Genomic DNA, 27,805 nt, shown 5'->3' on the forward strand with positions numbered 1-27,805 from the left:
ACCAGGCCAATTAGCAGATTGGGAGCAGGTGTGAATAGAGGCCAGAAGGGAGCTAGGGAAAAGGAGACTGACACAAGAGGGCAAACAGGAAATATCTAAAAACTCAAATGCTATCAAAAATTCCTAGAACACAAGAATTAAAAATAAGACCAATGAAAACTAAGAGATAAAACTAGAACAAAACCAAAACCACAACATCTTGTTTCTTTTATTTTTTCTTTACTGCACAATATCAGTTATGAAATAATAGCATTTATATAAACTCCACTAAATTATGTGCTTTTGCAATTAGGGTTGACTGCTTCTTTAAAGTGGTTGAAAACTATACTGTAAACAAAAAGACGATCTTGCAAATCTGGTTTTGTTTTGACTTTACATCATGGGATTTAATTGTTTTCCAAATTGTTGTTTGTAATTGAAAACTGGACTGATACGTTTCATTTCCCCTTAATTTAAGGTCACAGGAAAAAGGGGTGTAAATCTTCTGCTAAAGAAAAACAAACTAAAGAAGATGGCTTATGATCTTTTTTTTTAGCTTCTTTGAGAGAGTATTATACATATTGTGCAAACCTACTGCAGTAAGGTGGCTACGGGCTGTTTAAAAAAGCTTTACCCTGATGGTAGAGCTATGTTAGAGTTGAATTGAATGGATTAAGCTTTTGAAATGTTCAGACATGTGTTTTTTTTCTTTTGTCATGCCAGCATAAGTTTTTCATTATTAGTATTTTATTGTTCTAGGTCTTTTACTAACAATGGAGATCCTTCGCATTTAGAAGGATAACGATGTTGTTAGAACAAAACACATCTAGTATTAAATGTCATGCCCAAACAATCTTAAACCTCAATTTAACAAAAAGCTGAAGCAGTCATTTATTAGCTCATCATATTCTCCTTTTGTTGATGCTGCCAAGGAGCTCACATGCTGCCTGTGTGCCAACATATGAACTCCTTAACTTGACTTTTTTTCTCCCCCACAATCTGATCTTTCTTCTGTTTCTGAATAAAAACCTCTTTTTCTCCCCTTTTCTAGGCCTTCTCCTCACGTGCTTCCACACACATGCACACACTAAAGACACCTAATCACCCGAGAGCCAAGAGCATCGTCTCTCTGGCAGCAGTACAAAGAACACATGACCATGAATCCAAATGTACGGATTCCAGTCTGGGCTCCACATCAGGATGTTGGCCAGAAGTCACATTCTTTTTGTTTTTTTTTGTTCTTCCTTTCTTTCTCAAACTCTTACACATAGAACCGTTTAAACAATCTTTTACAATCAACAGTACATTTTAGTTTAGGTGATAAAAAACGGGTTGTTTCCGTTGTTTGCATGCATGCAGTAGGTTTTTTAAGCAGTTTTATTTCATTTTATATCAGAGATTCTCATCCTTAACTGAGAATGAGCTGAACATAAACCCACTGGGTGTTCCTGTGTGTATTTCACCGTTTACATGATTAGAAGTATCTGGTTTTACAAGAGCTTTCCCACTTACAAACCCCTAATACTGGTAAATACACTCACAATAAACAGAAAATAACAGTTCAAATGTTCTTTCCTGTTTGTTCAATGGCTAATGCTGATCTTCTATTGACAAAGACTCAATTTATGCAACTGGTGCCATGTTGTTCAGCCTAAAAGCTTTTATTTACATTTCGGCTTTGAGTGGTCCTAAATCTCAAAGCTTTTGCTCCTTCCTGTCTTCACATTTTTTTTAACCAATAGTTGTCTTATTCTTTAGATGTGGATGAGTGCCAGGCGGTACCAGGTCTGTGTGCAGGAGGAAACTGTATTAACACTGTTGGATCATACGAATGCAAATGCCCAGCTGGTCATCGTCAGAGTGAAACCAGCCACAAATGTGAAGGTGAGTCTCATCAACACCACAGCCATTTTTTTTTTCCTGTACTATTGTATGTCTGCCAATCTGAGGTAAAGAACAATTTCCAACAAAATAACATTTTGATCACTTATTTGGCATGAAATTTTATTTCTAGGCAGTAAACTGATCCCTGAATCTAACAAAATTAAATAATGTGATGTTATAGTGAAAGTAACACATCACATTATGACAGTAAAACAGTGAATTGCTCACCCTTCAATCCAATTAAAATGCACTACTCATGGTGATAGCACCTCAAATGAAACACAAATGCTTCAAAAACATGTTATTGAACAATATTATTGTTATTGCACAAGTATTTCTTTATTTCCATATGTTAAAATCTACATAACACATCGTTTTCAGCTTAGCAGCCTACATGGCAAGATTAGAAGCGGTGCAACAGCTTCTTTAGGCATGATATATATTATTATTAACACAATCATACAACTGTAGTTGTTATATTGAAAATTTTAGCAGTATAATCACTCATGCACACATGAGAACTTGAGTAACACGCCGTTCTTCTGAGAAGGCTTTTTCAGGAAAAAGCTCACTTGAGAGATGAGCTAAGAGAATAAAGTTTGATCTGGCTGCCTGTTTTTTACTCTAATTCATGGTTTAAGACTTTGCTCAACCTAGTTAGGTTCTTCCACATCAAAATCACTGATCCATGTCATTTTAAAAGGAAGAGGTCGTCCCAAAACTATTGCAAAGCACAAAAGTATCCTAAATGTTTCTGTGGGCTGAAGCATTAACAGTTCCTTTCAGTGAAGGTCAGTGGTTACATGCTTTACACTACTGCCTGTGATGCAGGATTTATTACACAGGTAGGATAAAACCATGATGGAATTCACTGAGCTCCAGAGAGCAACGTTTTCTTGCAGGAATGTTTTTTTACAAGCAGTCTGAATGTCTAGGGGCTTGATCTTATACAGCTATAGTCAGGGAAGTGGGTAGAATGTGGAGGGGTAATGATCTTGTCAAATCGTGTGTTTAGCATGCTTATGATATCCCATAGAATCTGATGTTTTGTAGACCTTTTTTAATCAGTCGTCAAACAGCCGTAGTGTAGAGTAAACACACATCCTAAAAAACCCTTTTAGAGTTTTTTTTTTCCACCTTTGGTGAGAAAAAAAAGTTTGTCTTTTGTAATGACCTTTTGTTTAAGCCTCTTCATGCATCCAATGCATCTTGAGACATGTTCCTCTCATTGTCAACTGTTCAATCGCTCCATAAAGCACCTTTAGATAGTGACAACGCAGAAATCACTTGCTCCAGTTGCCATTTTCGCCTTCTGTGTGAACATATCTTAAACAGCACCACAGATCCCAGCAACCATATTTCCTTCTAAATACAACCAAAATATCACAAAAAAAAAAAATCACAATTATTTCAGGTAATGATTTAAAATCTAATATAAGAAACAAAAAATGTGCCCAAAAGTAAATAAGATTTCTTTATATAATATTTTATAGAATTTTAAGTTGTATTAATTAGCCATGCGATCCATCATCTTTAGTGACTTAGCAGTGAGACATTTATGGACTGTTCACTTTTCAAAAGCTGTGGGTTTCCAGGGAACATCTTGACAAACCTCCATTTAAAATTTCACAATGTGTTAGGAGTTAAAGTTGTCTTGGGGTGTATAAACACAAGCACAGGGAAAGGTGTCTGCTCCTAGAGGAGGGGGTTCCCATTACAGTGTGTTGATTGGCTGGAATTTAAACAATCCACAAGCTAAACAGTCCCATGGTTTTCCAGGCAGGGGTCGCGTCTCTTAGACTGAGACTGATATGTTCTTATTCCTCTGGGAGGATTACAGAAAGCTCCTAAACAGTTTCAGCCTGCTGGGGAATAAAAAAGTCAAGGCCTGCATTGTATCCACGTATCAGCAATGACTAATTATCTCAATGTGACTTTTATGGACTTGTAGCAAAGCTGTTTGCTGTGAAAAAGTGTTTCCACCTTCAGATTCATGAGAAGCAATTACGATGACAAACTGGGCTAATTTATGTCTCTGGATAAAGGAGGAAATTGGGAGGATGACTTCTTTAAATTTGCTGTAGTCTGGGTTTCAGTTGTAGCCTTGGATTGGATGACAGTTTCCAGAGATGCTGAGCAGTGCTGAGTGAGATTTGGGTGTGGATATATTGGCAGAATAAAAACCCAAGTAAAATCTGAAATAAGTTAACCCAAAAGAGGACCGATCACTCTTAAATTTCGTTATGATAAAATTAAGGAAAATAAGGATTTTTTCTTCACACAGGGGCCACTTATAACTAATGAAACGAGGAATCTATATTCAGCTTCAACTAATAAGGTAAAATTAGTGGTTCTAGGTCAATTTCTAGAGTTGTCAGTTTTCTAACCTAATTATTCTATGCATTCCTACTGTATGTCACAGCATCCTTCCTCCATTTCATGCCCATAATCGCTGCATCAGAGATGGTGATTAGCTGCAATCTCCCCTCTCTTTAGGACCTGCATGTCTCCTGGACCCAGAAGTGTCCAGGAAAAAAATGCAGCTTACCCCTCCCACCTTGTACACAAAAATTGTTTCAGACTCTCCCCTCTATGCAACAAGCTATGATCCATCAGGACCTAAACCTCTCACCACACTCTCCTGCAGCTAGCCCCATTAAAAATGGTGTGGTCCCCCATGACACTTGGCAAATATTAACAGGATAATTAAGTGGATAATTTCTATAACTTATTTCACAGACATAAATTTACACATGCTAAGACTACTAAAATCCTTAATAATTTTGGAAAAAAAATGATATAATGGCTTCGTATAGATTTAACTCTATTAGTGGCACACCTGTGGAAAGCATTCAAATGCTGCTTTGTTGCCTGACATCATGACAAAAACAGAAATAAAAAAAATCAAGATACCAGGACAAAACTGCTTTATGCAAGTGCTTTATGACAATCTGGTACAATTTTCAGATTGTACCAGATTGTCCCACAATGTTAGACACTCTGCTCTCTATCATTAAATCAACAGATTTTATTTTACTTCATTACAACCATACAGATATACTTTAGAATTTGCTATTCTTTAAATGTTTGTATGTTTTTATACATTTCTATAATATCCTACACTTAAAGTTAATAAATGCCCAAGTAAGTTATTTTTAGGGGAAATTTAACAGGGAAAGCAGATATATTTTTTAAAGGCAGAAATTTTTAATTGCTGAAATCTGCCTCAAAACCGAGTGAAAACCTTCAGTCTCACAACTTAAACAGCCAAGGCTACAAAGAAAGACTGACTTAAACTTAGCCTGAAATAATGCCAGATTACTACAAACTAATTATTTTAATTTCAATATGATTATTTTTTATTTATGTTCATAAAATGTAATTAACTTAGTAATGATGTTTCGTTTTCTCTGTTCATTTAACTAGAACCACTGAAGGCAGAAAGGGTTCACTGTTTTTAAAAGGTTACAAAAACAAAAGCACAGTTGTGAGATTTTTTTCTAAGGTCTCGTACTTGCAGGAAACCCACGTTTAACGAAATCTTGAAAACAATCAAACCTCCAGTCTTTTGGGAAATGCTTTCATTGAAAGGTCTGATTTATTTAGCTAAAGACCACAAAGAGCCTCTCTGAGAGCACAAAACAATTTCTCTTTCTTTCTGTTACAGGTTCATACTGTTTTGTTATTTCATCTGAAAAAGAATCCATAAAAACCATGTAGAAATATAATTTGACAGTTTCAGAGACTAGTAATGATAGTGTTGTAAAGATGTCAGCGTCATTCCAAACTGATTTATTAGGTCTAAACTACCCCTTTATATATATATATATATATATATATATATATATATATATATATATATATATATATATATATATATATATATATATATATATATATATATATATATATATATATATATACCTTTATGCAGCAACAATAAATCCATTTAGAAATGTATGCTGATGACAGAAGTGCAGCTTTCCCATGACGTAATCCTGGTGCGCTGTTGCTGCTGCGGGGTTTATTTGGCTTCTGTCACTGCTGTCAGAGTGACGGGCCTGACAGCCATTAGTGCATACTGGATGCGGACACATGGCAGCCTTACATTATGTATTTCGTACTTAAACTGGGATGGACAACTAACTACTTTTTTCAAGCTCAGCTCACAGGAGACGCCTTCACCTGTATTACCTTAGGTTCAGTGCTGTAATTTTGTTAAGCAGTGGCTCAGTGCAGTTACACAAGGCATATTGTATAAATTCTGCACTTTGGGGAAACTTGAAACATTACACTTCCCTGAAAACCGTCTCTCAGAAAAATATAACCCCATGTCATCAAAAAGCCCCTCACACAGAGTGGGCCCCAGCCAAAGTCTTTGCATGAAGACTCTCTGGTATGTTTACATCACATAAGGGATGTTTAATTCTTTAGATTTAACACAATTTCTCCATTATGTTGAAATTTGCCAGTATTGCATATCTTATACCTTTTCTCTGGTATAACAATTTTACTAAGTTTGTCATCACATTTTACAGTAATACTCACAGCATTTGATTTACGTCTGGTTTATGTTCGACACGTCTGCGATGTCCAAATGGCAAAATTGTCATTTTAGCACCTACGCCTCTCCCTGCAGTGTCCACCCAAGAAAATTTGTAACCTCACAATAAAAACATGGTGGACGGGCGACAGCTCCTGCTGGCGGGTGTTTGCAAATAGAAACACCTAGTGTCATCTGACGATATGGCCAATAATAATCTCTACCATCAACAGATTGGGATAAACTATTGAAAAATAATATGCTGTCACCCATTGATGACATAGCGATGGTTTAAAAATGATAGAAACAGCTGTGTGTTTAACATCTACATGTTATGTGTTGTAAGCTCTGTGCTGTTCATGCCCCCAAGGCTCAATCTGTATATTAGAAGTATATTAGGTGACGTGGATCTTTTTAATTCGAGGAGTAAAAAGCTGCAGAGGTTGCGTCTCAGGGCACCATTTCGACCTGGTACGTAAATGCATCAAGCAGCCTTAAATTACGTGGGTCTGATCAGAGATACCTTATGCACTAATGCTTCTCTGATTGTTTGTATTTTGAATAAGGATACCTGCAAATTTTCCAAAGTTTTTTTCCTCTAATAAGATGTAGGGTTAAATATCTTAAATGTTGAGCTGGAGTCTTTTTGGCATTGTATCTCCTAGATTGTTGTATGGTAATTAACTAAGGCAAAGTTAACAGCTAAGACTTATTTTCCTTTTTTAAGTTTTCTGCTGTGCATGTTTTTTTTTTTGGAATGTCTAGAAACTCATGCCAGTGTGATCAAATGTCACAAACAACATGTGTTAAACAATATGACTTACTTGGAGTTTTCCAATTCAGGATTTGAACGGTAGGATAAAAACACAGTTTTACTGCGTCACGTTTTTTATATTCATATATATTTTTGGAGCATGCACAATATATATGACGGTAAATGTATAATATCAATGCTGCAAAAATACAGACTTAAGTTTCTAACTAACATTAATTGCAGGTTTTTCTATGAACATAATACATAGGTTATTGTCTCTCTTGATTATTCTGCTCTTAATGCATTAACAAGGTTAGAATAAATCGATAATGTTGGCTGGTTGTTTAGTGAAGTTAGATGCTGAGGCAGAGCCTAGTCATGCTGCTGCCAGCTCTCTGCTTGCCATCTCTTTAGCAGTGACGGATGGCTGAACCATTTGCAAACAGACACTTTTTCCTGGTTTCTGAGGAAAATATTTGTGACTTGCTTCTAGCCATCTGTTCGGCAGTGCTCAGGAATGCATGGAAGAGGGAAAAAATGTGTTACCCTGAGCTTCATATGGCAAAAGAGAGAAAACTCCGCTTGCACTGGCACATCAAAGATACTTTAAGAATAGGAACAGCATGACAAAAAATGTTTGAACTAAACCATACAGTGGTTTATTATCTTAGTAACAATCTTTTTTTTCCTGGTTTTGTTGGGGTGCTACCTTCCCTTTTTAATTTAACTTCTCTTTGGCTGTAATAGAATAACCAAACCGTTTACAATTTCAGATATTGATGAATGCAGCACCATTCCTGGTGTGTGTGATGGAGGAGAATGCACCAACACTGCTGGTAGCTATGTCTGCAACTGTCCACGAGGCTACATCACCAGCACAGATGGCTCCAGATGTGTGGGTGAGTCACCCATCAAATTACTCTTTTTCTTTTCTTGCGTATTTCCAGCTAAATGCTACACATGTGGCTGGAATTTCTCCTTTACAGCCGTTTCCTGAGAATAGAGTCTTGATGAGCAGACCTGTGGTCACCATGTGCAAACACACATACATGTACTGTATGGCTTTGACTGCAGTAATCTACTCTAACGTTAGTGCTCCCCTATGAAACACTACCAGGTACTAATATATTTCTGCAGTTCTCCTCCATTATGGAACCTATAGTTAAACATACCCAGTTTATTTCACACAGTCAAGATTAGATTAAAACAGATAATTCATGGAACCCAAAACTTTTGTTTTTGTTTTTCCATGCTGTATTTGTGTTAATTCTCACTGAAGGCTACTACCTAGGGAGCATAACCTAAAGGAGAGTATCCTGGATAGAAGCCTCTGAGATATTCCTTGCTAAGGTTAAAGATGCGGCGATATACTGGTAGTACAGTCGTTGCTTCAGCTGAGGTGGTTCTGACATCTTATCAGGATACCTCTTGGGCACTTAGAGATTATCTTCATTTCCAACTTGCAGACGGTGATGCAGACCCATCAGCATATCACCTTAGGAGGTCCTATGCTCCACATATTCCTGAAGATTATAGCTATTCGATTTGATCTATTGTCCACAAAGGTCCCTTTGAAGTGTGTGATGGACCGAGCAGTAAGGACAGTCAGGCACAGGTTTATGTTAGAAAACAGGGTTTGTATTCATGTGGTATGGTCCAAATCGACTCAGCCCTTTGGCCACCTGCTGGGGTCTGTTTCATGAAGCAGGTTTAACAAATTCAGATTCAAATCCGCAACTCTAAATTAATCTAGCCTAAAGTTGGGAACTCTGAGTGTTCGGTTTCACAACGGCTGCCATCAATTAGTTCTATCAATTTTAACTAGATCCACATAGAGTTAAGAACATGCCCAACAAGTATGAAAAGCCGTTATCAGTGGACAACTCAATTCGACGAGTCACCATGACAACAAGCAAAAGTAAATGTATATTTCACCCCACTGGAACTAGAGATTTTAATGCAGAAATGCATAATATTAAAACAGAGAATTTAGAAGACAGAGAAACATTGCTAAATCTACAAAGGAGAGGAAGATGGCAAAGGAGAAGATTGTTGCTCTGGTTAATGTGTAAGTTTATAAGAAGTAGGCCAATTTTACATTTATTCAAAGCACTCTTCTCTCTGTTGTTCCATTTGTAGATCACTGTAATAATATAATAATATACTTTCTAAATTACATTTTTGTGGCAGAAACTGCATTTTAGAAAGTAAAAAAAAATTATACTAGTAAGAATCAAGTTTTATATATATAGAACTGTTTACACATTTTAACTGGCCATTCTAACATTTATTAGCTTGACTGAATATGTAAAATTGGTAAGCCTGCTTCGTAAAACAAATACATTGTAATGGTGATGAATATATTAATTATTTTATAATTATAATAAGATTGCTCTGCAAATGAAACCCTGTATGAAAAAAAACTAAATTACATTAAGTGTGTTTTTTACCACATCTCTGTGTCTGTAAATGCAACCATTATAACGTGTTAAACAAACAAACAAAAAAACTTTAAAAAAAAGCAGATTTTCTTTATGAAAGTTTGAATTGCAGGTAACATTGTACAATTTCTATGTTAAAATGTATCCTAAATTTCAATTCGACATATGGTTCATCTATATTTGTTCAGCAAAAATCTCAAAGTGCTCAACAATCTATCTGGATTAGGCTTGCTTGGTTCATGCATAACTTTGCACAATAAGGCGTGTGTCAATAAAACCCAGCTATTTCCCTGTTTACCCAAACGTTGCTCATCAACCATTCTAATATCGGATCTTGAACTTTCCGTGTCAACAAGCTATGAAGTATTACTGGAAACATGAACTTTAACTGGCAGCTGGGTTCGTCCTTTTTGGCAGCTTGGAATTAGTTGGAGACAGCTTCTTAACAAGAGACACAATGTTCTTGTTATTTTTTTCTAAAAAATTAAAGACAGAAAAAGAAAGATGACACAACAAGAGTGTCTGCTTTGATTTAAACAGTAGAAAAGCCTGGTCAAGTCTTTGTTATTTGTAATCAAATTATCACCGAGCTAAACACCTCAAGTGATTTACAATAGAGTGCTGTTGTATATTTTGGATATGAGCTAATTTCCATCTCCCTTTGTGTTCCATTTAGTCTCCAAAGCTAAGAGCTTTAAGCAATCTCCCACTGAGCTCATTTTTTGTTTCTGCCCTTTATTTGCTCACTTCCTCTTTTTTTTTCTCCCTCTTCTGTATTTCATGGATAACTAACATGTGGGCAACTAAGGAAAGGCAAAAAGAAAAACCGACCGTATAAGCAAATTAAACTGTAATCTTCCTTTACCTCTCTGCTCAAATGGATTTAATTTAAGTCATCGTCATCATGAGAAAACCCAACTGACTATAAATTCACCCACTCTGTTCCAGCTATCCTTAGCTATGCTTACTGCTCCGTCATTCTAACAGGACTTTCTGTGGTTTGCTTACATGCTGGTGGATGCATATGGGGAATGCACCATTATACGTAGGTTTGCCTGTACATGTGTATGTGCACAGTTCTATATAAGCTCCCAGACATAGCACAGCCCCTTCTATTTAATCTAATTGGCAGGAATTGCTCCACATGGAACTGATTAATTCCAGACTGCTGGGTTATTAGTGGGTTAATCGACTTGCGCCCCTCCCTCCTGTCATTCACTTTTCTTAGTATTTTTTCTTCTGCACCGTGAACCTTTCTTTCGGTTTTCAGGTTGTGCTCAAAGATAACCTACTTCTGTCTTTTTGTGTTTTCTATAATTGTAAGGTTATGCCCAACTGCAACTTAATTTTCTAATATTGCTGAGCACCAGCTCCCTCTCTTGATCCCACTGACCCTGACCTAGAAAAGCGTAACAAATACGACCCCTTTTTGGGGGCCCTCTAGATGTTGGTATTTAGGTGAGGCCCTAAGTACCCTTGCTGTTGAGATTCTATAAAAAGGCTTCCTCCGTGGGGACCATGGATAGGGCAAGCAAGTCAAAGAGCTTTTAAGAGTTTTATAGAGTAGGCTCTGTTTTAGGTGCGTAAATGAATGTAACCCAACAATCACAACAATACAGTATGTTGCAAACTAGTTCATAACTAAAGACATATTTGATCAACTAAAAACTATGTGATTATATATGGTAGGAAACACCAAAGAGCAAATACTTGTGAATTCAAAGCAAAACCGAGGATTTAACAGTTGCTTTTTTTTTTTTTTTTTTTTTACAAAATGTTTTATTTTTGTTCAGGTTTTGGTTTTAATCTGTACTTTTGGTTGTTCTCACACATAAACATGCCTCGATATATTTTTCCATCAACTGAAGCAGGCTTTTCTGCCCCTGCTTAACAAAAACATCCCCACAGCATAATGCTTCTACCACTATGTTTCATAGTGCGCATGGTTTGTTCAGGGCATTGTACAATTTTTCTGCCACAAAAGCATAGATACCACAAAAAGAAAAATGTGTTCACTCGTTGCAAGCCTAATTTGATTTATCTCTTTAAATTTTTGTTTCATATGCTAGATTATCTTATCATCTGTTTTTAAATTTTGCTGTTTATTTTCTTCCCTCTGTTCCCAGATCAGCGTGTGGGCACCTGTTTCTCTGCCCTTGCCAATGGTCGCTGTGCAGCAGAGCTAAATGGCCAGTACACAAAAATGCAGTGTTGCTGTGAAACAGGACGCTGCTGGGCTTTGAGCCAGATCCCAGAGATGTGTCCTGTCAGAGGTTCCGGTGAGCATAAACCATACACAGAGCAGAGAACATTAACAATTCTTAAGTAAATCCTAGCAGAGGCAAGGCTATAGACAGACAGTCCAAACCTCCCGGTCTGCTTCCATGATAGTTTTTTCCCGATTTCACATTGTTATCAACTGAAGCCAGTGAAGAAAGTGGATATGATTTTTAACTTTATACAGCCAAATTTCCCACACAGCAAACTGTTCTGGATAGACGTAAGAAAGAAAATGTTGCCTTCTGTATAAATTATCTGAAATAATGGTTGAATCTTGTTTTAATGGCAGTTGGAGCCCACTCAGTGGAGTTACCTCAACCTCAAGTTGAACCGGTTTGTTTTATGCATGAATGTTGAAGCAAACTGCTGAAAGCAAACTCTATCCTTTTTTTTTGTCTCTTTCCCTATAAGATGAGTTCAGGCGTCTGTGCATTGTGGGAGTTCCACAAGGACTCCCTCACCCCTTCCCCAACGGATACTTCCCCAGCCACAATGGAAACTTTGGATTTAAGCCTCCCAGTATACCTAATGGAAATGGGAATGGTAGGCCAAATATCAATGGAGGAGGGGACACCTTTGGCGATAATGGAGGGACTTTTGGTGGCAATGGAGGACATATAAGTATGTTTAATAAAACCAGTAACAGAAAGTGTTTTATCCCCATCCTTTGTATCCTCTAATAAAGCTTCATTATCTGTACTTAAATAATTTTTGTTTTGTTTTCTGTTGTGTTTTCTAAGGCTCTGTTTCTGTGAATGACAGCATTGATTTTTGCCAACATTTTACCAATCTTTGTTTAAATGGACGCTGCAACCCAACACCTGGGAGCTATCGCTGCGAGTGTAACATGGGATACAAGCAGGATGTTCGGGGGGAGTGCATTGGTGAGAAGCATACCCATGCAGTTTGAACTGAAATATAAAACCAAACATAATGCAGTCAGTGAGAGTCATAAGTTTATTTGATGCACCACAGTGCCATCTCCTGTAAGTTCAAGGAATTTGATGAACCTCCTTTGATTTTCTTTCTATTTTCTAACATACATCTTTAGATGAGGATGAGTGTCGGAATAAGCCATGCACCAATGGAGACTGTGTCAACACACCTGGGTCATACCACTGCAAGTGTCATGAGGGATACCAGGGCACCCCTACCAAACAGGCCTGCATCGGTACATCTGTGAATGCAGTCAACGGCCACTAAATGATCATGCTAGAATGCAAATATTAAATAAAAGCAAATAACAGACATTCTCACCTCTTTGCAGATATTGACGAGTGTATTGTAAACGGAGTGATGTGTCGCAATGGCCGCTGTGTCAACACGGAGGGCAGCTTCCAATGTATCTGCAATGCTGGCTTTGAGCTCTCTCCAGATGGGAAAAACTGTGTTGGTGAGCGAGAGCGGATGCAAAAACAATGCTGCACTTTACATAAAAGCTTCATGAAAATCATCAAACGTTTCTTGGTTTTTGCCAGATCACGACGAGTGTGCCACTACCAACATGTGTCTCAATGGCATGTGCATCAACGAGGATGGCAGCTTCAAATGCATCTGCAAGCCTGGCTTCTCTTTAGCAACCAGTGGCCGGTATTGCATTGGTATGACTTAGCAAGTATAAATTAAGCACAAAGATTTTAAAAGGGTTATCCTGAAATAATGTTAATCCAATACCAGTGGTGTCATTTAATTGTCTTTTGTTTTAGAAGAAATTGTTAAATTAACAATTTAATCATATAAAATTTGCTTTGGAAGCTTTGAAAGTAGCTGCCATTTCACTGTATTTGTCCAGAGTAGTCACAGCAACAAATAAACATATTAAGATGAATTTTCAGTCAGTTTTAGATCAATGGGCATGGTGGGGCCAGTGCTTTTAATGGGGATGTAAGCAAAAAATAAAACATAAAGAGCAGACAAAAAAAACAAAAACAAACAACAATAGTAAATACTTGGGATTTTAATGTCTGATGTTCTGGTCTGCTCATGCACCCTCTCTCTATCAGACATTGACGAGTGTCTGACTCCTGGCATCTGTATGAACGGTCGCTGCATCAACAGTGAAGGGTCCTTCCGCTGCGAATGCCCACCAGGCCTGGCCGTTGACGTCGATGGAAGAGTGTGTGTGGACACACACATGAGGACCACCTGCTATGGCACTATAAAAATGGGTACATGCTCACGTCCCTTTCCAGGAGCAGTGACCAAGTCTGAGTGCTGCTGTGCTAACCCCGAGCATGGCTTTGGAGAGCCCTGCCAACCCTGCCCATCTAGAAACTCAGGTAGTAACTTTAAGTCAAAATAAAATGCAGTAAAGAAGAATCGTATTTAAAGTGTTTGCTGTTTCATTTGTGTTGTTCAGCTGAGTTTCAGGCTGTATGCAGCGGGGGTATTGGTATTACCACTGATGGAAGAGGTAAGTAATTTTCTTTAGAAAAATTCTTACTTCATTCATGATTATCTTCAACATCATTTGGGTTTCATTTGATGATCTCTTAGACATCAATGAGTGCGCCTTGGACCCAGACATCTGCCAGAACGGTGTTTGTGAGAACCTCAGAGGAAGTTACCGCTGCATCTGCGACATTGGCTATGAGTCTGACACAAGTGGAAAGACCTGCGTTGGTGAGTAGATTTTTGATGGCCACTGATGGCCAGGTAATTACTGTATATTTCTACATATGGTGTACTTTTTTTTTTCTATGTTAAAAATTATCTTAAATAAAGATTAGATTTCTATTATTTTTAAAATTACTCATTATACTACCGGTAGTTTAAATAAAGAGAGTTGTTCTAAGGCTTAAAGGTATAATGGAGGATGTTCTTTTTCCGGGTTGATCATCAGAATAAGTGGTCCTCCTAATTGTCAATCATTCTGGTTATATGTTTATGTAAAGCCGCTCTACGTGCTCGTCCCCATTTTCACTTACTTTCTGACATACAGTAGTGGAAAAAATGCAAATCTACTTTTGGAAAGTAAGCTTGTATGAGTGATGCAAACAGCAACTTTTAAACAGAGCGTGCACGAGGAGAAATGGGGTTGTGCATGCTCTTGCATGTGTTTAATAGGCATTTCCCCCTAGTGATGAAAGAAGGTGATGATGATAGAAAAACAATGCAAAGAAATCACAATGATGTTAAAAGTTATTTATTTCTTTTTTTGGTAGACATTAATGAGTGTCTAGTGAACCGACTGCTCTGTGACAATGGACTGTGCAGAAATACACCGGGCTCCTACACATGCTCCTGTCCTACAGGATTTGTCTTCAAACCTGATTCTGAGACATGCGAGGGTAAGCTCTCACTCACATAAAGTCTTATTAATTAGTTTCCCTATCTGCTTTTATCTATTTATGGAAATAAGTTGCTGCTGGATTTGATACTGGATGTGTTGGGTTATTTGAGACGTGAAACATGAATCAGCAATTTTAAGTGTTTGTCTCTGCATGTCTTAGATATAAATGAGTGTGAGTCCAGCCCATGCATCAATGGACTATGTCGCAATGTTGCCGGGTCTTTTAACTGCGAGTGCGCCCATGGCAGCAAACTGGACTCTACAAACACCATCTGCGTTGGTAAGACACTTTTTTTGTGACACTTTTTTATGATCAGCACTGTTGAACACATGCAAAGCGTGTTTGAAATGACAAGAGAAGAGCTAAAGAAGAAATCTTGGTGTTTGTAATTCCAAAGTATTGATTTTCAAAGTCTTTGATCTGCAAATTTTTGGTTTTAGTTGATTTTGAATTCCCCTTAAGAACTAAGCATAGACCTATGGAATGAAAAAACTAATCTTTATAGACTGTATATGTAAAGTGTTTCATATCACAATATACTTTTTTCCAAACTGATTCAAGGCATTTACATAACTTAACCTTTAGCCTCAGACAGAATGATTAAAGAGTTTAACGTGATACGACTGAAGTTTATGTGATAATGTTAATGTACCAGGGAACTGTTTTGATCAGCAGGTCTGGCTGGTTTATATTTTGTTTTCAACAAACATAGGAAGAAAATCACCTGGCAAATGTTTTATATCTGAAATGTGCTCACCACATTTGTTAGCCTGTTGTTTAAGCCTTTTGGTTGGGAAATCCTAACTGTAAACAGAGTAGTTTGTTTCCCTGAAACCCACCCCAGGACACTTTAAATCACGTTTTCTCTCTTGTTCTGTGGCTCCACAGACAGCATGAAGAGCACTTGCTGGCTCACCATTCAAGACAACCGCTGTGAGGTGAACATCAACGGAGCCACGCTGAAGTCTGAGTGCTGCTCCACCCTGGGAGCAGCCTGGGGCAGCCCCTGTGAACCCTGCGAGATTGGTTTGTTTATTTATTCATAAAACATTTCCTCATAAATGATTTTTTAGTTGTTATGTAATGACATTTGCAAGAAAGAAATCTGAAAGATTAACTCTTATTTTTTTGGACACTTTTCTTTATATTACACATGATGGTGAAGATTCCCAGTCATCCAGGTCATAGTCAGTCCAAAAAAGAAAAAAAAATAATCCAGTGGACTTTGTTTCCAAGTTTGAAGATGTTTTGCTTCGTCAACGTCAGAAATAGCTTCTGAGGGCCAGAATGTTCACATTCTGGACAAAGAAGACAGGTGGTTTGAGAAAGGCGTGAAGGAAACCATCTATGTGAAGAAATAAAAAACAAACTTAAACAGAGGACGACTCAGGTTTCAGCTTTCTAAAACCAAAAAAATGCAGCGATAGAGTTTATCCTTTCCCACTATTACCGCAACCCCTAACCCCCTTCCAGGGGAAAAGAACATCTAGCTTGTTCAGCCAGGCCAGCAATTCCCCCTAACAACCCCCCTTTCAGAGACATAGACAGGTATCAGGTAATGACGGCTATCAAAGAACCCAAACGACTCTCCATTCCTAAGAGCCAGACCTGTTTGTCCAGTTAAATTTGCCTGTTTTCTAAGACAAAACAAGACTTTGTTTTTGGTCCACTCTAAAAAGCCTTAAACTCAACACTATTTATGACATTTTGAATTGAAAAAAACTTCCTGGATGGGAAGCAAAAAGAAATATTTGTTGAAAAACAAATGATGCAACCCAGTTTCAGTATATTTAACTTTTTTATATTCAAGACAATATTGCTTTTTTTTTTTTTTCTTTATAAGAAAGTCATTTATTGTCATCCTCTAAATGAACCACTGTGTAGGAGGGGTGAGTTAGCAGAGAGCAGCTAATGTCAGCTCTCTGTTGGTGAGGTCACATCCCAGGCTAAGCCCCTGGAAAAAATCATATGCAGTCAACCCTTTTTAAACTCAGGACGGCAACAAACAGGCGATTTTAGACACAAAGAAGGACAACACAAATGTGTTGTGATTTTTTCAAATAATAACACATGTAGACACTACTATTAGAGGTCTAGGGGTATTTCCTAAGTTTATTTTAGGGGTAAGTTGAAATTTTTATACACAAATACACACAGAGACTTTACATAAAGCAGTATCTAGTACTGTAAATATTGTAACAATTTAAATAAGAGATATTTATATATTCTGGATTAGGGTTGTCAAAAGTATCGATACTCAAAAAAGTATCGATACTGAAATGTTGTATCCGGATACAATACTCGTTTTCAAAAGTATCGATACAGTGCTACCACCAGTGGCACCTAAGCAGTCAATCATCTAAAGTGCAGAATAGAGGAAAATGCACTTTCAGAACACTGTGTGATTGAATAATTCTTTGCACTTTTCAGTTTCAGACATTTTTTTTGTAAGCGGTGCAGCTGCTGAGAATTATTTTTGTTCCATAACCGGTTTGGCTAGTGTCATTGTTATGTGTGCAAAGCATAGCCAAGGAAGGAACACTTAATTTTAATTTTATAAGTTTTTTTATCAAGCTTGCTTAATATTGTGCACAGCATACAACCTTTATTGTGTTTTATTTATTAATGAAAATATTTATGTAGAATTTTGGAGTCTTTGTTTTTATCCTTGTGGTATCGAAAATGGTATCGAGTATCGAATATTTTCCTTAGTATCGGTATCGAGTTGAAAAGTTTAGTATCGTGACAACCCTATTCTGGATACAGTAAATAGTAAAATAACGTATGTTTTTTCCCTAGACACCGCTTGCTCTCGAGGATTTGCTCGCATGAAAGGCCTTGTCTGTGAAGGTAGGTGTATTTCATATCGCTATGGGATGTGATGACCTAGTGGCCCCTTCTGAGCAGGTCTTTTTTTAAATGAGAAATGGTCCCCAAGGGGGTTTTGTAGCATAAAGTATATAGATTTTTATGCATTCGTTTCAGAAGTAAATGTGATTTCCAAACGTTTCTCTCTGCAGACATTAACGAGTGTGAAGTGTTCCCCGGAGTGTGTACGAATGGACGGTGTGTGAACACTCAGGGCTCATTCCGCTGCGAGTGTGCTGCAGGCCTGACTTTGGACAGCAGTGGTCGCACATGTGTGGGTAAGAGGAACTTAGATGATAAAACCGGAGGTAGTTTAAACCTAAATGCAGAAATCCTCATTATTTTTGTGAACTCTGTCCAGACATGCGCAGTGAACAGTGCTATAAGAAATGGCACGAGGATGAGTGCGGTGAGCCACTACCAGGAAGGTATCGTGTGGACATGTGCTGCTGCTCCGTGGGAGCTGCTTGGGGGATCGATTGTGAGGAATGTCCTAAAGAGGGAACGCCTGAGTTCAATACCATCTGCCCCAGGGGGCGGGGCTTCGCTAATAGAGGAGATATTCTCACCGGCAGGACCTTTTACAAAGGTACATAAAAATTTGTAGATGAACCGGGCTACTGTAGGATGTTGTAGAAATCGACTGTATACATTAAAGCAATGTAAATGAGTTATAAATCTCTTTTTTAATGTGTTCTCTACAGATGTGAATGAATGTAAGGTCTTCCAGGGGCTGTGTACTTATGGAACCTGCAGAAACACAATTGGCAGTTTCAAGTGTCGGTGCAACAACGGCTTTGCTCTCACAGCTGAGGAGAGGAACTGCACAGGTTTGAACTGGGTGGCTGCAGCTCTGAATGAGATGTGAGGTGAATAAAATGATCCCATTAAATCAAATAAAAAATGTCTGTGTTTTCTGCTGTGTGCCTTACTTTTAGATATTGATGAGTGTCGAATCTCCCCCGACCTGTGTGGTCATGGTACATGTGTCAACACACCCGGCAGTTTTGAGTGCGAGTGCTTTGAAGGCTACGAAAGTGGCTTTATGATGATGAAAAACTGCATGGGTACGTTTGAACTAGAGAGGATACTGTCTGAGCCTTTTTTTTCTATTTGTATCACTTTTGAAATCGTTTTTATGGCTGTTTTTTAATCAATGACAGACATCGATGAATGTGAGAGGAACCCCCTGTTGTGCCATGGAGGAACCTGCATGAACACAGATGGAAGCTTTGAGTGTGAATGTCCCACAGGATATTTGCTCAGCAGTGATGCATCTGTTTGTGAAGGTAAGCAGATATGCACTAAAAAATATTCTTAGTAAATGATGTTGATTGTTATGGCACGTAACTAAAGCAAACCAGATTTGTTGTTTTCCAGATTTTTTATGTTATATAAGGCAGGTAAAAAAAAAAAAGGATTTACATGCAAAAAGTTAGTCCTTATTAAAGGATGGACTGGATAACCAGCATAAAGATAATCAGCCTGTGGCTCTGCTTAGGTTTGAGGACAACCAGTTAACTGTGGGCTGGACACTGCTTTGGGTTTTTCTTTAGGAAGCAACTGGACTTTAGAGAAGAGCATGTGCCAAATTCTAAAAAGGGTTTTAGGGCAGCTCAACCACAATCCATTCAGATTTACAGTATACTGTTTTTCTCACCAGCCTTATAAGCACTGGTTTACAATAGAATGAGATGAAGAAACAAACTGAACAGAAAGTATTGACTTTTCTCATTAGTAGTTTTTTTTATCCTTGTTGATCCCGAGAGATAAATTCTCCAAAACAGATGTTTTTCTTAAATGTTTTTAAATAAAATTGCTTGTTTTTTCATTTCTTATCCTTTAATTTTCAAATGTCTTATTTTTTTGGTTGCTTTGGCTCTAACAGGTAATCATTTCCCTGTCAAAAATATCCACACTGCATCAATTTTAATCCATATGCTTGAAAGCTTTTGCTGGGAAGTAGTACGTTTTCATTTTTTAGTCGAGTACGTTATCCAACACGGCTATATTACATATTACATTTCATTATTCTTAATAATATTTTCACTGGTCCTAAGCAAAAATGAAATGTTTAGAGGAACTGATATTTTATGTTTTAATAAGCTGTAAGGTAAAATTATTAAATAACTTAATATATGTTAGATTCTCCTGTGCAATAAATCTAGAGAACAGATTGGTTTCCCTCTTTAAGTTGAACTAAGTAACTTTCAATGAAATTTATGAGATATTACGGTGAAAACTGGTATGGATCCACTAAGGATAAATTAATTGCAAAGTACTCAATGCCTGAATTGCTAAAGCTTAAGAAATGATTGCAAATACTTTTTTAAGTGTTAAATGCTTTAATTTGAATATTCTCACTTGCTTCCTATGCAGACATGAATGAATGCCAGCTGAGTGACAACTTGTGCAGAAATGGCGAGTGTGTCAACATGCCTGGGACCTATCAGTGCTCCTGTAACATGGGATATCAGGCCACACCTGACAGACAGGGCTGCGTTGGTAAATAGAAGACTTCATCTGATATTACACAGCTTTTTGATAGAAGCTGAAATAAATTCTACTTTTTGCATTTTGTTTGTTATTTTCAGTCTCAGCTTTGAGACTGAGATGTGAATGTCCGTCTTGTTCATAACGGTAATTTCTCCCAGATATTGACGAGTGCACCATTATGAATGGTGGATGTGAGACCCACTGTACCAACTCTGAGGGTAGTTATGAGTGCAGCTGTGGTGAGGGATATGCCCTGATGCCTGACCTCAGGACTTGTGCAGGTAATAAAACACTAGATATGCTTCACTTGTTCATTATATGAGGAATATTTGGCTACAGTGGGATTATGTGTTAAATAATTAAAATATCCTTGCTGTTTGGTAGATATTGATGAGTGTGAAGAGACTCCAGATGTGTGTGATGGAGGCCAATGCACCAATATTCCTGGGGAATATCGCTGTCTGTGCTTTGATGGTTTCATGGCTTCCATGGACATGAGGACCTGTACCGGTGAGGGCATAATACTATACTTAATTTTTTTCTCAAACCCTTTATTTTTTTTCATATAGATTCAGACATGTAATTACTGTGTAGTTTTCTATGGGACTATCTCTGTCAGACTTACTTTATATCACCCTAAGCTGTATTCATGAAACTAAGCTTGTGTAACCAATCTTTGTCTCGCCCTGTCTGCCCAGATGTGGACGAATGTGATTTAAACCCAAACATCTGTCTCCATGGTAACTGTGAGAACACTAAGGGCTCCTTCATCTGCCACTGTGAGCTGGGATACTTTGTCAAAAAGGGATCCACAGGCTGCACAGGTAAAAACATGGATACACATCAGCAGAGAGGAAGTGTCAGTTAAGGTCTTAATCCAAGTGTTGAAATCGTTCAATTTTCATCTTTATTCTAGCTCTATTATATTCATGTATCAAAAAGATCATCTTCTGGATATTAATACAATTTTTATTTATACCTGTGCATATTTATGTTTGTTTATTTGTTGTTTAAAATTGATCTTCTAAATTTGGTTAATAGCAAGTGTGTTAGCATTTCAGTATTATAACTGTAAATCAATGGCTTTTAAAGCATGGCCTGTAAGCCCTGGACTGGAGTTCTGCAGCAGTTCAAGAAAGATGCAGATTATGCTCCTTATCACAGTTAGGTTATGCAAATGTTTTATTTATTTATTTATTGTTTTTAGTTTTTATGGCACCAGTGGCTCATTTTTATGGACAGTAGATTAGAATTATCTTTATCTTCAATATAAACCAAAATAGACCCCCTTAGTTGTGTTTGAGGTGAAAAATGAATGGCAATTTCATGGAGTAAGAGACACCGCTGAATTCATGCGTCTATGAACAGGATAACAATTCTCTTTGATTGAAAAATTGAAGATGAGTCTGTAAAAGCATGTCTATTACTTCCATAAACTAAGAGTAGGTTTTACTTTTACAAAAAAACTATTGTTTTGTGTAAAAGTAAAACGCTAATACTATATAAATGAATCACACATAATTAAAAATAACAAATCAGAACTGTTTTTGTTCATATTTTTGTAATGTAAAAGATTCTAACACTATAAAATAGAAAAGATATCTGTATGTGACACCCAGGTGGGTAGTGCATGTGGTTTTGTGTTTATATAACATAATTTGTGAGATGTAATCGAATCCTGTAGTGCTTCATCTTTATTGCTATTACCGATGCACCTCCGTCTTCAGATACTTTTGCTGACACCTTCAGAAACTTCAAATCTACTTTATACTGATGAGACTGCAGTGATTGTTTTTTTTCTTTAAAGTTATATTGGATTAAAGGTTTGTTTTGCGACCTCAGCTTTAAAACTGTTTTTCTTCCTCATGCTGTTTCCTTCTTTCAGATATTGATGAGTGTGAGATCGGAGCTCACAACTGTGACATGCATGCCGCCTGCATTAATGTGCCGGGAAGTTTCAAGTGTCGCTGTAGAGATGGTTGGGTGGGAGACGGCATCAAATGTGTGGGTGAGTAGGGGATCAGATCATCTTTGTCGTCATTTAAGTTGGTAGATCAGATAATTAATTTCCCCAATAATAATTTAGAATTACTTATTTGACTAATTTAGTCTAAATCTTTGTTTTGTTTTCAAGACTATAGTGAAGTGTGTTTTTGTAACCTTTAATTTTTTTCCCTTTAGATTATGATGAATGCGCCTCAGAGGACCATAGTTGCCACCTTAATGCAGACTGTGTCAACACACCGGGATCATATAGGTGTACATGCAAAGATGGCTTCAATGGAGACGGCTTTTCGTGCTCGGGTAAGTAAACTGCTCTGATGGTAAATGACCATTAAATAGTAGGTATGGTAAAATATTCTTTATATCACATCCCCTTCCTCTTAAACAAAAAAAGACCTTATTTCTGTCATTAAAAATTGCTTGTTTGTTGTAAACGTAGATCCAAACAATCAATTCTAAATTATTTTGAGTTTAGGGAAAACTTTTTTTTTTTTTTTTTAAAGTGATGAGATACAGTAAGGTTCCAATAATTTGTATCTTTTGTTCTATGATTGAATCATATTTCTGCAGATTTCGTCGGGTGTGATTTATTATCTAATATTGCATTTGTTTGCTTTGTGTAAGACATGGATGAATGCGCAGACAATGTCAACCTGTGTGAAAACGGACAGTGTCTGAATGCCCCTGGAGGCTACCGCTGCGAGTGTGAGATGGGCTTCACTCCCACAGAGGACAGCAAGGCCTGTGAAGGTGCAACACCTATTCTGCAATGCTCTCTTCTTTTTTCTGTTTTCTTCAGTAGTGTAGCATATATAATCACTTCCTGCCTACTTTTTCCACAGATATCGATGAGTGCAATTTCCAGAACATCTGTGTGTTTGGAAGTTGTGAGAACCTCCCAGGAATGTTCCGCTGTGTTTGTGACGTAGGCTACGAACTGGACCGCAGTGGAGGGAACTGCACTGGTAACTATTAAAGAACAGTACACACTCGTTTTTTAATGAGTTTAACTTGTGTCTGTTATATTAGGTTTAAGGCTTAAATAATCAAAGTAAATCCATGTGGCTTTGAAAAAATGACTGCAGGATTCATTTCAATAAACTACTATGCCAACAGCCAGTGCTCTACAGCTAACTTCTGTTGGATTATTAGGTTTTTGTGACAATATATTTATAAAGATAATTTTCTAAATTGCAAAACTATTGGCACGCTCAATAAAATTGCCAAGCTGATGTTTCTTTCAGAGATGAGAGCTCTTTGTGTGTCTTGCAGATATCAACGAGTGTGCTGACACTGTGAATTGCCTCAATGGAATCTGTGTGAACACAGAAGGGAGCTACTTGTGTAACTGTCCGCCTGACTTTACACTCAACCCCACAGGAGTGGGCTGTGTTGGTGAGTAACGCTCAAGTCAGACTGCAAATAAAAAGATTTAACAGTGACCACCCAAATACACTCTTCAAAATGATGAGGAATAGGTGAAGTTTAAGTCTGTCAACCAGAATAGCAAATTATGATTTTTTTGGAAAAAATAAATGATACAGAGTAGTAAAAATATGAAGATAAAACTAAAATTATATTGATAGACATTCAACTTTTCTTTTAATGGTTAATTTAATCTCAAAGTTATGCAAACTTTTGACTTTTGTTTAATATTTTCTATATTTACAAATCAGGTGTCTTCACAGGCAAACATGATTCAACCAATATTTGGTTTCATTAGTTCCCTAAGATAGAACACCTTCAATATCCGGAGTGTTGATGGTGACATGTTGTTGCATGTTAAAGTGTTCCTAGAGATACAGTTTCAGGCATAAGACACAAGAATAAAGCCTGCCACCTGGTGGCAGAAAAAGGGCCATACTCAATGATTGCCACTCAGCAATGCTCTGGAGGTTTTTGTACTTCCTCTATTCTTGGAAACTTGCAGTTTTGTGAGCAGCATGCTGGATTTCAGCAAGTATTGGAATAACCTCAGTGCATGAAATGAAATATAGCTAAATAAGTTGCCATCATTTGCCAATGGGATAAGACAGTTTATTAAACAACTCCATTATCTTACTTCCAGAGATTGCAGCAGTCATTTAGAGCCACCCTTTCTGCTTGACTTGTAGTATTAGTTGTGATATGTTTTATTTTGTTTACTGCAAACAACTGCTGGTTGTTGAACTTGCGTTAAAACACTTCTACCATATATATTTTTTTCAAACCTGGATGCTTGAGACAATTAGTGTTTTTTAAACTAGTTTTCTGAACTGAGCTTCGCCTAGAGAATGCTTACTGGGATGCTGGTACTCCAGTGTATCAAGGAGCCGTCTGTTTACATGTCCGAAGAAGCAAAAGCATATGGCACCATAGGTTTTACATTAAGTTGTGTTCTATCTGATTAACATGTTTAAATTAAAACTGTTAATTCCAAAGTAGGCGATGCACATGAGATGAATCAGACAAAAATTTTCTTGAAAATAAAAAGTCAGAGAGCTGTAGTTTTTATTTTTTTGTAACATAAAATGTTAGCTAGTTTTAATGTTTGAAGGGAACAGTAATGTATATTAAATTAAATTAAAACATACATTTTAACTGTGTAGAGTAATTATGGGAGAAGTTTTCTTCTTGCTCCATAGTTAAGTTGTCTATGCTTTCATTCAGTGGTTGTGCAAAATACCGCTCTCTCATAACTACACATGATAAAACTTTAAGAAATTTTATTTATGAGCTCTATTATTTGCAGTTTTAATAGGTCTATAATATATTTAACATGTAACGCTGGGCTTTATTCGTGCCAGATACCCGTGTTGGTAGCTGTTACTTAGACATCTCTCCCCGGGGTGACGGAGGAATCTCCTGCAGTGTGGAGATCGGTGTCGGTGTCACGCGAGCTTCCTGTTGTTGCACCGATGGAAGATTCTGGGGAAATCCTTGTGAAGTCTGCCCTGCATCTAACTCCTGTATGCATCAGCAAAACAAAATCAATTCTATGTCTTCTAATTATGTTTTATTTTGTTTGTTTTTCACATCATAGCAATTTACTCTTTGTTTCTCCCCTCTAGCCGAGTATAAGACTCTCTGTCCAGGAGGGGAGGGGTTCAGGCCCAACCCCATCACTGTTCTTTTGGAAGGTAAAACATAGAATTTTCCCATATTTGAAAATGCAGTGTACCAGAACGGGAAGAGTAACGTGACAAAACTGTAATTTCTCTAATATGACAATCTTAAAGACATCGATGAGTGTATGGAGCTGCCAGGTCTCTGCCAGGGTGGAGAATGCATTAACACGTTTGGTAGCTTCCAGTGTGAGTGTCCACTAGGATACTATCTGAATGAAGAGACACGCGTCTGTGAAGGTATCTGCTCTTCTTTATGTCAAAGAGATCAGAAAGTGAAGGCAACTGAATGATAATCTGAATTTTATTGTTATTATTTTGTTTTTTTAGATATTGATGAATGCACTGCTCACATTGGTATTTGTGGACCTGGCACTTGCTACAATACTAAGGGAAACTACACTTGTGTGTGCCCCCCTGAATACATGCAGGTCAATGGAGGAAACAACTGCATGGGTGAGTGGTAGATGCTGCCTCAAACAAAAATCTCTGCTGCTATAACACTGTTACAGGGTATTAGAAAGTTCTTATCTTTCCTCATAACACAGACATGAGGAAGAGTGTTTGCTACCGCAACTTCAATGACACGTGTGAAAACGAGCTGTCGTTCAACATGACCAAGAAGATGTGCTGCTGCGCCTACAACGTGGGCAAAGCTTGGAATAAGCCATGCGAACCGTGTCCTACCCCTGCTACCAGTGAGCTGCAACACAAACCCAGAAATATGCATCAAATCAGCTGATTGAACACAGCTTAATAAGGATCATTATTCGTGTTTATCAAGTTTCCTCTTTGCTGATTCTTCCAGATGAATACAGGACACTGTGTGGTAACCTGTCTCCTGGCTTCATTATTGACATCCACACCGGCAAACCAATTGGTAAGTCATTGTAAATCCAGCAGCGGTTGTTCATTCAACTTTTTTAAAACACCTCTGAAACTGGTTAAAACAATTTAGTGATTATGTTTTTTTGTTTTTGTTTTTCTCCTGCAGATATTGATGAGTGCAGAGAAATTCCTGGTATCTGTGCAAATGGAATATGCATCAACCAGATAGGAAGTTTCCGCTGTGAATGTCCAATGGGCTTCAGCTACAACAACATTCTACTGATTTGTGAAGGTCAGTCTCAACTTAAAAAATAATCTGATTGCATCCTATGCAAGACAGAGGAACTCCTAAAAGTTAATTCAGAGAATGCCTAGAAAAGGATGACTGACATCGGACATATGATGAAGTAAAGTGAAATAAATTTTTTAGCTGAACTGAACTTATTTAAATTAGCCTAGAGCTGTCAATCAAAATACATATTTTAGTCATTAGACACCAACTACTGCACATAACCAGCAGCAGCACCTCCATTATTGGAGAGAGTAGCATAGATAAAGAAAAGCACTGCACAGGTGACAAAAGTATTAATGTTTATTACTTAAGTAGAAACCCTACTGTTTAAAACACTTTTTTTAGAAGTTAGGGTATCCATTTGAGCTTTTACTAAAGTAAAATTGTAAAAGTATAATTTTTTTAAATTACTTTAAGCATAAAAGTAAAAGTCATGCTGGAAAAAATGTTAAGGACAGATGCTTTAAACCTTATAATAGATACTACCCTATAAAATAAAAATTTTTCTACAATTCTGGATGATAACTTCCTTATATGTCATTTTCTGAGTTTTATAAGTAATTGCTATAGGGTCAAATTTAACTTTGTATCATCTTGAAAAACTATTTATTTTGGTAAGTGGCGAACAAGTTGTAGTACTGAGTCCAACCACAAAGAAATTAATTAAACCACCAAAATAAGAAATTATTTTTATGGTTTTTATTTTTTTTAAATACCAACAGGCCATAATGAAAATGAGCTGAAATTAAATAAAACTAACAAGTCTATTTTTTTATGTAAGGAGTATAAAGTAGAGATAATTGCAAAAAATTTAAGGAGTAGAAATTAAAAGTTGTCAAAAAAATAATTTCTCTGGTAAAATATAGATAGCTGAAATTTCTATTTAAGCAAAGTAACAAAGTATTTGTACTCTGTTACTTGACACCTCCGATACTGAAGAATAGATAAATATTGATTTTGGAAGGGATTGGAAGGCCAGCAAGACAGAGACTACAAGGATTCTGCAAAAACGAAACAGAATGGGTTCAAAGACAATTTT

The 27,805-nt window shown here is 37.2% G+C and overlaps 1 protein-coding gene across 1 annotated transcript in view; it reads left to right on the forward strand.

Annotated features, from left to right (window-relative positions):
* The window catches only part of fbn2b (fibrillin 2b), a 90,388-nt gene that overhangs the window by 45,143 nt on the left and 17,440 nt on the right, over positions 1 to 27,805 (forward strand). Inside the window, exons 8-43 of the mRNA XM_038307946.1 lie at positions 1,738 to 1,863; positions 7,934 to 8,059; positions 11,728 to 11,880; positions 12,293 to 12,502; positions 12,622 to 12,765; positions 12,933 to 13,052; positions 13,149 to 13,274; positions 13,360 to 13,482; positions 13,885 to 14,160; positions 14,241 to 14,294; positions 14,378 to 14,503; positions 15,046 to 15,171; positions 15,334 to 15,453; positions 16,063 to 16,200; positions 17,974 to 18,024; positions 18,195 to 18,320; positions 18,404 to 18,631; positions 18,747 to 18,872; positions 18,981 to 19,109; positions 19,206 to 19,331; positions 20,422 to 20,547; positions 20,697 to 20,819; positions 20,923 to 21,048; positions 21,237 to 21,362; positions 22,424 to 22,546; positions 22,720 to 22,842; positions 23,167 to 23,292; positions 23,385 to 23,507; positions 23,815 to 23,937; positions 25,329 to 25,490; positions 25,593 to 25,661; positions 25,761 to 25,886; positions 25,977 to 26,102; positions 26,195 to 26,344; positions 26,455 to 26,526; positions 26,641 to 26,766. Coding sequence (XP_038163874.1) covers positions 1,738 to 1,863; positions 7,934 to 8,059; positions 11,728 to 11,880; positions 12,293 to 12,502; positions 12,622 to 12,765; positions 12,933 to 13,052; positions 13,149 to 13,274; positions 13,360 to 13,482; positions 13,885 to 14,160; positions 14,241 to 14,294; positions 14,378 to 14,503; positions 15,046 to 15,171; positions 15,334 to 15,453; positions 16,063 to 16,200; positions 17,974 to 18,024; positions 18,195 to 18,320; positions 18,404 to 18,631; positions 18,747 to 18,872; positions 18,981 to 19,109; positions 19,206 to 19,331; positions 20,422 to 20,547; positions 20,697 to 20,819; positions 20,923 to 21,048; positions 21,237 to 21,362; positions 22,424 to 22,546; positions 22,720 to 22,842; positions 23,167 to 23,292; positions 23,385 to 23,507; positions 23,815 to 23,937; positions 25,329 to 25,490; positions 25,593 to 25,661; positions 25,761 to 25,886; positions 25,977 to 26,102; positions 26,195 to 26,344; positions 26,455 to 26,526; positions 26,641 to 26,766 — 4,704 coding nt within the window. The remainder of the gene's footprint in view (positions 1 to 1,737; positions 1,864 to 7,933; positions 8,060 to 11,727; positions 11,881 to 12,292; positions 12,503 to 12,621; positions 12,766 to 12,932; positions 13,053 to 13,148; positions 13,275 to 13,359; positions 13,483 to 13,884; positions 14,161 to 14,240; positions 14,295 to 14,377; positions 14,504 to 15,045; positions 15,172 to 15,333; positions 15,454 to 16,062; positions 16,201 to 17,973; positions 18,025 to 18,194; positions 18,321 to 18,403; positions 18,632 to 18,746; positions 18,873 to 18,980; positions 19,110 to 19,205; positions 19,332 to 20,421; positions 20,548 to 20,696; positions 20,820 to 20,922; positions 21,049 to 21,236; positions 21,363 to 22,423; positions 22,547 to 22,719; positions 22,843 to 23,166; positions 23,293 to 23,384; positions 23,508 to 23,814; positions 23,938 to 25,328; positions 25,491 to 25,592; positions 25,662 to 25,760; positions 25,887 to 25,976; positions 26,103 to 26,194; positions 26,345 to 26,454; positions 26,527 to 26,640; positions 26,767 to 27,805) is intronic.

Source organism: Cyprinodon tularosa, unplaced genomic scaffold (assembly GCF_016077235.1).
Source record: "Cyprinodon tularosa strain WSP-4 unplaced genomic scaffold, ASM1607723v1 ctg624, whole genome shotgun sequence".
NCBI lineage: Eukaryota > Metazoa > Chordata > Actinopteri > Cyprinodontiformes > Cyprinodontidae > Cyprinodon > Cyprinodon tularosa.